Consider the following 12,775-nt stretch of genomic DNA (forward strand, 5'->3'; position numbering starts at 1 on the left):
CCCCATCCCTGACCGAGGAAGCCGTCCCCTGCGTGGGGACATGTCTGGGGACATGGGACCTGCTGTCGCTGGCACTGCGAGGGGGAGCAGAGGGGGCTGCTGGGACGCGTGTTTGAAGTGGGGAGGGTGCAGGGGAGCAGGCTGGCGGCTCAGGGCAGTCTTCATTCCCAGAAGGGATCTTTCTTCTTTGGGAATACCCAGGGGGTCCCCAATCTGCACCAGGGGATGGTGGCTCGGGGCTCCCTGCACGCAGGCCCCCACGGGGCAGAGACCACAGCGCCTACTCTGCAAATCAGACACCTTTATTTTTTTTCTTTAAAAGTCAGTTACCAAACTGCAGTGTATTTTATTCCTACAGAGGGGCTGGTCCGTCTCTACCGCACTACGGGACAGCCCAGCCAGAGCTTTACAAGCCCCCAGGCCCGGTCACCAGTGGAGGTGCCACCAGCCCCCACGCGGCTCCTCCCGGACAGCCCCGGCATGGCCACAGCTGGTCCTGGGTACATGTCCTGTCACCCCCGTCTGTCCCCATGGGAGCAGTGCCGTGCCAGGAACAGGCGGCGTGGCTGATCCAAGTCTCCATTTCTGCTCGACAATTCCCCAACTCGACCCTCCAACACTTTCCCAACGCCCTCTTGCAAACAACCGAGGTGGACAAGCATCTCCTCGGGTCCCTCCCTAAAACCCTCCTGGGCTGAAGGGGACACGTGCCACCCCGGCCCTTCACCCAGGGCTGGGCTTCCGCCTTAAACCTTCACTCATCCCAGCACACTCACACTTCTGAGACCAAACCCAACCCACACCATTACACCCTAAAATCAGCACGATGGAGCAGCCTCCAGCCACCAGCTGCTCGAGGCACGGCAGGGCTCTCCCACCCTGACCCCAAGATGTGGGGTGCAGCCTCCCTCCGGGGGGGGGCACCCACCACAGCAGCGGTCTCCCCAGGCCAGTCCTGCACCCGATCAGTGGCCTCCAGGGGTGTCCCCAGCCTGCGCGGGCAGTGGGCGCTGGGGCGCGGGAAAAGGCACCTGTGGGGGAGGCAGTGGTGGCTTTGCTGTGTGGGGACGCGTCGGTGGGGCTGCTGGCCCCGGCAGCAGGGCTGGCACAGCGTGGTGCTCCCCAGGGAGACCCAGCCCGTGTCAGCCTGGCACCCGCCGCGGGGAGGGGAGCAGCGCTGCGGCTGTGTCACACAGCCCCGCTTGCACCGCTACCGCGGGTGGCAACCAACGGACCGGGGTAGTGACAGCAGCCTCGTGTCGGGGTGTTTGCAGCCCTGCGCCGTGCCATGCCCCTGCCCTGGGGGTTCCATTGCCTGCGGCTGCCTGGCCAGCAGAAGGGACGTAGTGACGAATTGTGCCTCTGACAGGCAACAGCAGAGAGAGCTGCCCGGCGGCAGGGACCCCACACAGCACCCCTGGCTGCATGAGCAGGGACGGGACGGGCAGCAGACGGGGGGACGGGGCAGCAGGATGGCAGTGTGAGCTGGTGCGGGTTGAGGGCAGGGGCTGGCCAGGTCACATCTTGCCTGGCAGCCCTGTATGCGGCGGGGGGAGCTGCTGCGTGGGATGGGGACAGCAAAGGGACCTGCCTCCCAGCCTGGGCACAGGAGCCCCCAACCCCAGCGTGGGCCGGTGGAGTGGCGTGGATGGAGCTGCTGGGACTGCCCGCCAGCCAGCTGCCACCTACTGCTGTCCCACTAAGGGGGAACCCTGCTGGGGGCCCCGGCAGCATCCAGCTCTGGTTCAAGCAGCTCATCTTCTGAGAAGCTGATGTGCAAGCAGGTGTCATCCGCAGGGGAGAAGGGCAGCGTGAGGTCCGTGGGGCTGGCCAGGGCGGCCAAGTCCTTGGCCAGGGCCTCGCTGGCTGCAAGGTCGCGGAAGCCAGCCAGGGGGGACATCTGCCCAGTCTCTCCAGTCCTGTCCTTGCCCAGAGCACGCTGGCAGGTCCCAGCAGGGACAGGCTCCGTGCCGGAGGCAGCGCTCCGTGCGGGAGTCCTTGCCTCAGGGTCCAAGAGGGTGAGCGAGCTGGCAGCGATGTTGGTGAGGCTGGAGATGCTGGGGCTGGGCACACTCATGTGGGCAGCGCTCTCGGGCTTCACCTCCGCTTCCAGGCTCGGGGAGGTCTTGCTTGACCTTTTGCGTAGGATGGGTGGTGGTGGGTTGAGCTTGGGAATGGGCTGCTGCCGCCTGGAGAGCAAAGGCAGAGAGATGAGGTGACAGGCAAGGTACTTACCTGTGTGGAGGGCTCAGGCTGGCTGCTCCAGGCTCTCCAAGAGACCTTTGCTGGGTCCCATCGGTGCAACCCATCACCTACAGACGATGGAGTGGGGGTGAAGTGATGCAGCATCTTGGTGAATGACCATCTGGCGGCAGGGGGACAGAAGCAGGGCAGGCAGTGACCCCACTGGGAAACACGGCGGGTTCCTTGCCCTGCCTTATTGCACCTGAGCCAGCGCACAGCCCCTGGGCTGCCTGTCCCTGCCCCTGAGCGCCCAGAGCACAGCTCTTCCTCCCCAGGCCCTGCTGCCGTGAGCACTCTGAAACGTGGCCGGGGCAGCAGCGACGAGCAGGAGGGTCTGCTTAGGATGTTCCTGTTCCGGCCAGTGGGAGACAGAGGTGGCACATCCTACCTGTCCTCGTCCCCTTTGTCTGTATCATCTGCCTTCTGCCGGCTGCTCCCGTTGAGCAGAGTGAAGTCGCTGACCTCGGAGCCCTCCACGCGCCGGCTGAGCCCGTCCTGACCCTCCAGCACAGCCAGGCACTCGTCCCCCTCCTTGCTGCTGTAGCGGTGGCCGCCCCTCTCCAGGCTGACGAGGTTGAGGTAGGAATCCCCGGGGCCCAGGGCTGGCAGGGATCCGGGGGCCACGGGGCTGCCCAGGATGCTGGCGGGAGTGGAGGTGGACGGCAGATGGACGTCCAAGCTGTAGTGGTTCTTCAGGTTCAGGGAGAGGGACTGAGCCAGGGACAGGTTTTGCAAGGAGCGGTCAACTGGCAAGAGAGGGACAAGGGTTGTGTGAAGAGCTGGGGACCTCCAGCCCAGCTGCTCCCCATGACCGTGAGAGGTGCTCTGCACCTCCTCCAGAGCCTGCTGGGATGGTGTTGGGAGCATCCCAGCTGCTCCCTGGGACTGCAAGGGATGTAGAAATTCTCCAAAGCCCCCCCCGAGCTTGCCAGGATGGTGCTGGGAGCGCCCAGCTGCTGCCCAGTACCGCGAGGGGTGCACGGATGCTCTGAAGGCCCTCTGGAGCCTGCTGGGATGGTACTGGGAGCACGCCAGTTGCACCACGAGGGGTGCAAAGATGCTCTGATGCCCCCCAGAGCCTGCTGGGCTCATACTGGGAACACCCCAACTGCTCCCTGGGACCATGAAGGGTGCGGAGATGCTCTGAAGGGATGGTGCTGGGCGCATCCCAGCACCAAAACAACCCCCGTGCGGGGGCCGCTGCGCTCACCCGGCTGCCGGTGTTGCTCCCGGGCTTCCAGCACCGTCAGCTGCCGCACCAGCAAGGAGACGTGCTGCAGCAGGTCCCGGTTGGTCAGGAGCAGCTGCCGTACCCGGGCCTGCGCTTCGATCCGCGCCGCCGTTTCGGCCGCCAGTTGGTCCTTCAGCAGCTGCACCTGCGGGACGGGACGGGACGGGACGGGGCGGGGCGGTGCGGGGACGGGACCGAGCATCCCCGGGATCCCCGGCATCCGCGGCGCGGCGGCCCTCGAGCGCCCTCTGCCGGCCCCGCCGCGGCACACCCCCCCACCGGCACCCCCCCGCCGGTATCCCCCCCCCTACCCCGGCACCCCCCGAGCCGGTCCAGCTGCGGGCGGGGGGATGCCGCTCCGTCCCGGGCCGCGGGAGGTAGGGGCGGGGGGGTCCGCTGCCTCCTCGGTAACATGAGACGAGCTGGGGAGGTGCTCAGGCGGGGGGGCATCGGCCTCCCCACTGTGATACCGGTTTGGGGGAAGAGGCGCAGGGCGGGTTGGCTTCCAAAAATGTTATGAATGGGGAGCTGGTGGCCCTGTGGAGCTCCCTCACGACCCCGCTAGAGCAGCCGGGGCTTATGTGTGCAGCCAGCTTCATGTCTGGGGGTGCTGAGCCATGCCGCGAGCCACGCTGCCAGCTGTGCCGCAAGCGATGCTGCGAACAGTGCCGCTAGCGATGCTGCGAGCTACGGCGCAAGCAATGCTGCGAGCTCCCCATACCGCTCCCACCCCAGCACAGGGCGCTTGCCCCCCGCTGCCAGCCCAGCCTGGCCGGAGGCTGGGGCAGGGAAAGCAGAAGGGCTGGTGGCGCCCGAGGGGAGGGCAGGACGCGTACCTGGGCCACGGCCACCTGCGTCTGCTGCTGCTGCTGGAGGAGCTGCTGCTGGAGCAGCTGGAGGCAGTGCTGGGAGGCCAGCGGGGTGATGGAGGCCGAGGAGCAGGGGCTGCTTGGGCTGAGCAGCTGCTGGGAGCCAGCCGGGTGGAGGGAGCAGTTCTCGGTGTCCTGGGCATAAAGAAATGGGCAGGGTGAGCAGACCAACTAGCTCAGGCTGGGATTTGGCTCGTGTTTCCCCATGGCATTGACACTGGTGTTGCAGAGCGACCCTGGGACTGTTGAGGGGGGCAGCCCTGGGCTTGGTATCAGGCTCTGCGGGTCTGTGTCATCCCCAGGAGAGCATGTTTCGGAGTGACTCCTGATCTCCGAGAGCTGGCACGGCTGCATTGTTGGCATCTGGCTGCAGCTCCAATCAGGGAGGGCAGATCCCTAGGCAGGAGGCACTGGGGAGCGACCCAAATATCCCACCACCCTCCCCATGATGCGGCTGCCGCAGGCTGGGTGGTTTCTTATTGCCTGAAGCATTTCCCAGTGGCAGCAGCGCCCCGTGTCAGGGCCACCAGCATATTGAAAGACTGCAGGGGTCCCGGCCCTCGGAGATGCCCAGCGTGAGAAGGGCAGTGCACGCGCCGACCGACTTCAGCAGCCCCTGACCCAGCCGCGAGCCCCCGCACCCCGGCATGGCGCTGGGCCTGGGCTCTGCCGGGGCAGCCCAGGGCGAGTGAGCTCGCAGCCACCTCCCGTGCCCCGGGGACTGCGCGGTGGCCCCGTGCGTGGCTCTCCTGGCCCTCGGTAGCACGGTGGGGTCTCAACATGCAGTGCAGAGCCGGGCAGTGCATCCCCCTGGCAGGCAGCCTCCCACCTCACAGCGGGGGTGTTTTGGGACCGTTCCCCCAGCCGCTGCCTTTCCTGCCCCCTCTCCCTTGGGCAGCTCTGGCTCCCGAAGGAACGCGCGGGGAAGCCCTGACTTTCCAGCCACGGAAACGCATCCCATTGAGCGCATTTCACCGCAGCTGTTTTCAGCCAGGCCCTGCAAGCGATACAATTGTGTGAGATGAAGCGATGCCATTCAGGCTGCCGGGAAGCGCGCACAGAGGGGCTCTGCAGAGCCGCTATTCATTACCGCGATACCACGGCTTGCGCCGAGCGCGTCCTGGGTGCCTGCGCTGACGGGGCTGGGCCCCCTTGGGGACGCCTCTCCCCGGGCCTGGGGGGCGAGGGGAGCTGTGGGTCGCTGCCGGGACAGTCAGACAAGCGACTGCTGTGTAGTGGCACAGAAATCCATCCTGCATGGCGGGGAAGTGGTTGCCTCACCAGAGATGCGTCTTAGTTTCCACCTGTTACGTGGATGCTGTTGTGGTGGTGGTGGGGGTTCCCGCCTTGCTTCTCCCTTCTAGCGCTGGGTGATCGCTCCAGCAGAGCCCCTCTGAGCTCTGCCCTGCCCTGGGCTCTCCCGGGCTGTGTCTGATGGCCGTGCGCCATGGCCTCCCTCCCAGCTCTCGCCTCTCCCCCTGCCCCAGCGCGGGGACACAGCTCAGCTGTGGGTAAACTGGGAGCTGAACGCTGTCCTGCCCGGGGGCTGTGAGAGGGGGGAGCCAGGATGGGGGTCTGCAACGAGGTTTCCATGACAAATCAAGCTGTGATAGAGTGACCCCAAGCAGAAGGACCCCAGCGGTGGCAGAGCACATGGACTGTCCCCCAGCCCCCCCCACCCCCCGCCCCCCATTACCTGGCAGTTCTTATCCTTTGCAGCTTGCACAGGTTTCAGCACGCTGAGGTCCCCCCTGGCAGCGGGCAGCTCCCCAGGTCCCCTCTCGGACACGCAGATGCCATCAGAATCGATGCCAACCTCGTCCGCATCCGTCATCTTGGAGCCTTTCATCTGGTGAACTTCAAACGAGATGGATAAATAAACTCAAGCCCCCCCTGCCGCAGGATTGCAGCAAGGAGCCGGGGCCCTGAGCAGGGCTGGGAGCCAAGGTGGCAGCTTAGGGACAAGGCCAGAACTTGCTTCGAGACTCAGTGTGCTGCGGAGGAGCAGGAGGAAGGGGCTTGAGACCCTCAGCCTGCTGGACAAGGGGGCTCAGCCTCTGCCTTCCTGGTGCCCAGGACGGGTGGGCAGAGAGGGCAGATTCCCCGTGCCCCCCATCCAAAGGGCTCCGAGGCTCTCGCTGTCACTAGAGCTGGCCCATGACAGACGGGCCACCTTGCGTTTTTTCCCCCCCCTTAAAGCATCCCCACCGCGGCAGCTGAGAGAGGCCTGCCTGCGCCCCGCGGGGACCCGCGCGTCACCTTCCAGCGGCTGCTCCTCGGCCGACTTGTCGCTGGCGCCGTCCGCCTGCCCGTCGGCGTTCTGCAGGGCGTGCTGCAGGCTCAGCTTGTGGCACACCTCGAAGGCCTGTCCCACCGTCCTCACCACCCGCATCGCCTGGCTCTGCGGAGCAAACCCACGCTGCTCAGCCCCGCGCCAGCCACCAACGATGGGAGAACTGGGAGCCTTCCCAGCTTTCCACCCCGGGGCTGCCCCACGCTGCCGTGTCTCTTCCCGTGCCGGGAGGCTCCACTGTTGGACCTGATGCATGGCATTCCCCCGCTCCCCACGCTCGGAGACGGATGCTCTCATCTCCTCGTGGGCTGGGGCAGACGGGCTGCGCTGCTGCCCCGGCTGGGCAGGAGGGGACAGGCACCAGGCATGTTTTTTCGGGGACACTCAGCGCTGGCACTGCCTGGGTCTCTCCCTGGGGAACTGCATCCTCCGACCCAGCGGTTGCTTTGGCACGGGGAGGTGCGAGGTCCCTCGGAGACCTCTCGCCCAGGCATGACCCAGCCGTAGCCCCCCCCGCAGCATCCTACCTTCTTCTTCGATTTGAAGACGTTGCACCTGAAGGAGTTATTAGCGCCGTCCCTTGCGATGTAACTAAATATTTTCAGGTCTTGCGAGTCGTGAGATACGTAGAAGATTCTAGGTGGGAGAGAGACAAAGGGAATTAACCACCCAGGGGAGTCTCTGGCCCCAGACAACCTCGGAGGCTCCTGTGTGTCCCCAGGACAGGCTGGGTCACAGCACCCAGGGTTGGAGGAAGGAGGTGGTGCCGGTGCACGGCCCCTCCTGCGATTTTCAAGGCAGGAGGATTTAAAGAGTACTTCTGGCTTGATGGAAAACCTTCTGGTTTCTCAAGTAGGCAAAAGCTTTTTAAAGATGCTGTGGGGAAAACTAAAAAAATCTATAGTACTGGAAAGCATGTGGCTATTTTTAGCCCCAGCAATTAATCCCTGTCCCTGCTGCAGCATGGCACAACTGCCTATGCAGTCACTGTCCTCCCCTCGGTGCAGCCCCCCCAGGGACAGTCCCGGCAGGTGGCACAGCACAAAAGCCACCGTCCCCTGGGTGCCTCTCCCAGGGGTGCTGAGGGTCCGGCACTGCTCCCTCTCCTGTTCGGGCTCACTCTTTCTCCTCCCCGTGCTGCAAAACCATTTTTAAAGACCTTTTTATAGATTTGATTTAACCGGGTAAAAATGTGACAAGCGAGTTCAGCTCTGAATAGAGAAGAAACCAAAGGGATTCTTGAGATGTTTCTCTTTTACCGATTGGAATTTTTTTTGTGTTGAACTTGCAATTGGAGCAATTGTGGCCCATGCACCACATCTTGTAATAATCTGTAAAAAAAGCCAGAAGTGAGAGGCAGGCACGGACAATGCATCAGCACGTCCTCCGCGCCCCAGCTCCTCACCGAGGGCTCTGAGGCAGAAAAGCGGTGTCGGTGATCCCGGCCCTCGGGGCTGCGGGAGCTTCATGCTCGTGGTACGATTATTCACTTGGCAGATGGAACAGCCCGGTGCAACCCGTGCTCTTAACTGTGCTACGCGCCATCGCTGGGGCTGCCTTCAAGGAAGCCATCCCTGACGGCTCCTGAGGCATCTGTGTGTGGCTTGTGGTCTCCAAAATACTTTGAGATCCCACGGCAGGTGCTATGGAAAGCCGATGCTACCTTACCGAGTCCTGTATGGGTTAATTCCCTGTAAGCACTTACACCTGAGAGTACGGCGCTTCTTCAGAAGCACACGGTGAGCCGTGCTCTGAAGGAAAACTGCGGGAAGCCTGTCTTCAGAGTCGGAATCAGAGAGTAATTCAGGTTGAAGGCATCTCTGGGGGTCATCTAGTCTAACCCCTGTTCAAAGCAGAGCCAGCTTCAAAGCTAGATCTGTCCGTCGCACCCTCAAAAATGTATGAAAAGGATTCCCCACCCGCGGTAAATTTTGCAACCTCGTTAATTTTTCATGGTCCTTGGGAAAATCAGCCTTGGTGGAGGCAACTCAGCAAGCGGGAGGATGGACGCGCATCGCTCAGGGCTGATTAACGGCTCTGGACCGAGCGGGGGTAGATCCCCTGCCGCGTACCTGTACACAGGATCGTGCATCACCACCATCTTACTCTCATCCCAGGTCCACTCCTTTCTCTGTAAGGGGGCAGAAACAAAACTACAGTGAGACGAGGCAAAAAGAAACTCCACCGGGCTGAGGGGCAGAACCCTGGAGAACGGCGCGTTTCTCCCAAGCCAAATCCAGGCCCCGGTTTGACTATAGGAGCAATGGCTGTTTCGTCGGTATCTTGGATAAAAATAGATTTTTTTTGATCATTTATCATATCTGGTCATCTGATCACAGCCTCCAGAGCTGAAAATGGTCCCTAAGATTAATTTATAGCATCAAATATGCAGAAGAGTAACACATTTTGGGGAACAAGACGTGGAGCTGGGGCTTAGGAGATCTGGATCCGGCTGCTGGCTCGGTGGGGAGCGCAGTCTGGGTCAGGAGCTGAGGGGCTCAGCCCGGGCAGCGCGGAAAAAGCCTACCGGTATTAACTAGAAAAAGAAACTGTATTTCCTGAAAGCTTGACATATTTTTGATAGGGGAAAAAAATTTTCCTCTTCCCACAGTGTAATTTTCCCACTTTTTTCAGCAAGGTTTTGTTATTAGTTTGTTTGACAAAAAAAAAAAAAAAAAAAGTGAAAAATCAAGTCTTGCGAAAATTCTGTGTGGTTTTTAAGAAAAGGTCAACTTTGGTCAGAAGTGTGACTGTCCTGAGCAGCAGTAACACTCAGACATGGTCAAAGCCCAGCCCCAGCTCGGCTGGAGAAGTCTCACCTTCTGCTTCTTGCGCAGAATCACCTTCACCCCGTCCACGGACACGATGATGCTCACCTTCTTCTTCTTAATGTTCTTGGCTTTGAATTCATACTGATGGGAAGAAAAACCCAGGTTAGAAGAAAGGTGGGACTTGGGGGTACTGTGACAGTGTTCTACATGACAATGTCAATTTTGTATTTAATCCCAGCTGCTGAGGGAAGTGGGAATTTGTTTTATCCTGCTAAGAAAATCCATGTTGGGAAGGACCCGCTGCCGAAGCTGGGATGCCGGGCAGGATCCTGGCTTTGTCAGGAGCGTCCCTTGGGAGAGGACAAGCGGAGGTCAATCCTCGGGACTACACCCAGGGATCGCTAATTCGGATCTGGGAAGAACTTTTCCCGATGCGTTGGCTGTGCCTATTCCAGCAGGATTCTGCACCAGAGGCTTGACGGGGAGACGGCTCTTGCAGCAAACACCAAGCAGTGATTTATGGCGTCTCTGGTGCCCTTGTATGTCAGCGCTGCAGCGCATGGGGAATATAAAATCACTTATGAATTGCAGGGAGGGCCAGATGGGTGGCAATAATGCAATTATACCTCAGTCATTTACATAATCACATTAACCTCAGTGGGCTCGGTATCTCTGGAGAAAAACCCAGCTCCTCACCTGCAGGTGTCTGCAGTCTAAACTCACCTCCATTTGTGTTAAAAATTAAACTGCTGCTTTTAAATGTTGCTTTTGCTGACAGCTAGAAGCACGGCAGAGCCCTTCCACTCCGCAGACCTGCATTTACAGCGCTGATCCTCACTGGCCCTGTTTTAGCCGCTATTTTTGTCTTCTAAATACAGCATTCTGATACCCCATGCTTTTCACAGTCCCTATCTGAAACCCACCTTTCCTGGGCCAGATCCTCAGTTTATCTAAACCAGCACATCCCCTGCTGTCAGGGCAGCTACAGCACCAGCCACCGGGTATCTATGAAAAAGGAAATCCCTTGGATTAACTCGACGTACAGTTCCCATAGCTGGAAAGCAGAGGTTACAAATCCCCTGTTTTAACAGCCTGATAACGTGAACTGTGCTGTAACGGAGCTGGGACTTGGAGAAGGGGACATGGTGGGGACACCGCTGCCGGCTGGCTCTGCAGGTTGCAAGCTTTCCCTGCTGGGGTGCCAGGGTGATGCGGCCCCTCTGCGGCGTCCCGTCCCGCCGAGGACAGCCAGACACCTCGGTGGCACCGAGCCTGCCCGGGGAACGCTGCGCCGGCCCGGCGGGCTCCGGGGGACTGGAGGTGCCTCTGCTCCATCGCTGCCTCCTGGGATGCCTCTGCCGCATCCCTCCGGAGAGTCAACGCAGCCCACCTCATTTGTCGACACGGAGGACGAGGCGATGCCGAGCAGCAGAGTGCAGCCTGAAGCCTACCAACACCGTGTAATTAGACATCTAATTAGAAATCTTATCTCTTTAGACAGTCAGCGGAGCTGCAGGTAGTGACTGAGATGTTAAGGGAGTCCAGGCACCTCCTTCAGGAGCCTGAAGTTGAAGGATGCTGTGTGTGGCACCCAAGCGCTGCAGAGAAAATACCCATCTCCCAGCTCCTCAGCACCCATTGTAAGCCACGCCAGCCTTACAGGCAGAAAATTGGGTGGCTTTCATGTTTATCAGGCTTTTGATGCTGTTCATTGAATTCTTAGCAGTCTGCAAGGTTTATGGTATCAGACAGACCCCGGATTAAACCATAGCCTTTTGATCTCCCCATGAATTATTACTCTGAGACAAGCTCTTTAAAAATCTATCTATAGCACCATTGCGTGTGAAGCCGGAGCTAAATTTGCTATACACGTTTTTTTATTTATAGGCAGGAGCGAAATGATGGGCGAGGTGGGGAGCGCATCCTTCAGATGGCCACGGGACACCTCCGCGGGGATGAGGACAGCCGAGAGGGCATCTCCCCCCCTGCGCCCCGGCAGCCCCGGGGTGCCCGGCACCCCCAGCCCACCCCCAGCCCACCCTCGCTGGGCGCTCCCGTCTCTGCCGGGCTGGAGCTTCCCCCTCCCCTGTGCTCCGCACCGCCAAACTGTTTCTCCTTGTCTGCTCGCATGAATGTCAATAAAACTGGGATAGATTGTTCTGCCCGCTAAAGAGCTATTTATCTTTCTTTATACACAAATGGCTGGGAAAATACTAACTGAGCTTTCCAAGAAAAAGAGAGCAATACAGTGTATTTTCCCCTTGTAGCAACAGGGGTGCAATTACATTCAAACAAGGCTCTTTACTCAAAGGCTTTAAGCGAAGTCCAAGCCTGGATTTTGCAGAGATGCTTTTTCTTTCTCTCTTGGACAGAAAGGAACAATCGGGAGCCACGGCAGCGCATCTCCGGGCGCTGCCAGGAGGGATGGCGGGGCTCTGTAAGGCCAGGGGACCCCAGCCAGCTGCCACACCACGTCGCCCCAGCCTGGCTTCGGGACAGGTACGGGGCTTGAGCCCCAAGCAGAGCCGTACAGCCGGTGTCAGCTGCCCGGCACCCCCTGCCCTTGCCCCGGCCATGGGCTGGTGTGAGCCATGCCGCTGCAGCCAGGGCTGGAGAGACACATGGGGTGAGCAGGAGCAGAGCTCAGAGCTTCTCCCCTGCCCCGCATTCCCCGCACACGGCATCTGAAGCTGTTTTGGCCCTTGCAATCTGCAGACAGCACCCTCAGGCTCTGCTCAGGATGCATCCCTTTGCCATGGCATCGTCAGCCAGGAAGGAGGACGATGAGTTCGCTGGTCCTGCTCGTGCTTTGCTGCTGCCACCTGCGGACGGCCAACACACGCTCCCCACCGGCTCCTGGCCATGGGCAGAATTAGCTCGGACTGAAAACAATTAAAACCCACTGGGCCCCAAAATCCTTTCCAAAGGGTGAAAGCCCTCCAGCAGCAGCAGCAGTAGGATGGCCGGGCCCCGAGTGGTGGCCCACATGTGGAGCGGTAACACCAGCTCCCGAGAGCGGGGCTGGGCGAAGCTGCACCGGCTTGGGTTGGACTCTCTCTCCATCTCTACATGTAAGAGGCAGATGGGATACTGCTTCAGTCATTTAATTGCTTCCTACCAAGCAGGAATCGGTATTTTAATTAACTGTGATTTATATAAAGACAAAAAAGCACATGAAAAAACGCACTCCAAGACAGCGGACTTTATCTCCTATAAAAACGTTCATGCATAAACCAACGCACATGCGAGCCCGAGCTCCTGGCTAACCTGGCACTGCCGTCAGGGAGCAGTCGAGTCACTGATTTTGTTTTATTCTTACTATTGAATTGATGTGATTTTTTTCCCCCAAATTTGTCAAGGCTACCGA

At 60.1% G+C, this 12,775-nt stretch overlaps 1 protein-coding gene across 2 annotated transcripts in view; it reads right to left on the reverse strand.

The window, feature by feature from the left end:
• Window positions 1-278: 278 nt before the first annotated feature.
• LOC134523804 (carboxyl-terminal PDZ ligand of neuronal nitric oxide synthase protein-like) overlaps window positions 279-12,775 on the reverse strand; it is a 36,972-nt gene continuing 24,475 nt past the window's right edge. The window contains exons 2-11 of one of the 2 annotated variants that reach the window (XM_063353194.1): window positions 10,332-10,413; window positions 9,457-9,549; window positions 8,710-8,768; window positions 7,165-7,273; window positions 6,604-6,745; window positions 6,041-6,201; window positions 4,312-4,479; window positions 3,455-3,620; window positions 2,633-2,990; window positions 280-2,189 (exon numbers count right to left, since the gene is read on the reverse strand). In XM_063353194.1, the coding sequence (XP_063209264.1) occupies window positions 1,700-2,189; window positions 2,633-2,990; window positions 3,455-3,620; window positions 4,312-4,479; window positions 6,041-6,201; window positions 6,604-6,745; window positions 7,165-7,273; window positions 8,710-8,738 (1,623 nt within the window). In that variant the 5' untranslated portion in view covers window positions 8,739-8,768; window positions 9,457-9,549; window positions 10,332-10,413 and the 3' untranslated portion in view covers window positions 280-1,699. Of the gene's footprint in view, window positions 2,190-2,632; window positions 2,991-3,454; window positions 3,621-4,311; window positions 4,480-6,040; window positions 6,202-6,603; window positions 6,746-7,164; window positions 7,274-8,709; window positions 8,769-9,456; window positions 9,550-10,331; window positions 10,414-12,775 lie in introns of both variants that reach the window. The other variant, XM_063353193.1, reaches the window with a different exon arrangement.

The sequence above is a fragment of the Chroicocephalus ridibundus genome, chromosome 15, assembly GCF_963924245.1.
Source record: "Chroicocephalus ridibundus chromosome 15, bChrRid1.1, whole genome shotgun sequence".
Taxonomy (NCBI): Eukaryota; Metazoa; Chordata; class Aves; order Charadriiformes; family Laridae; genus Chroicocephalus; species Chroicocephalus ridibundus.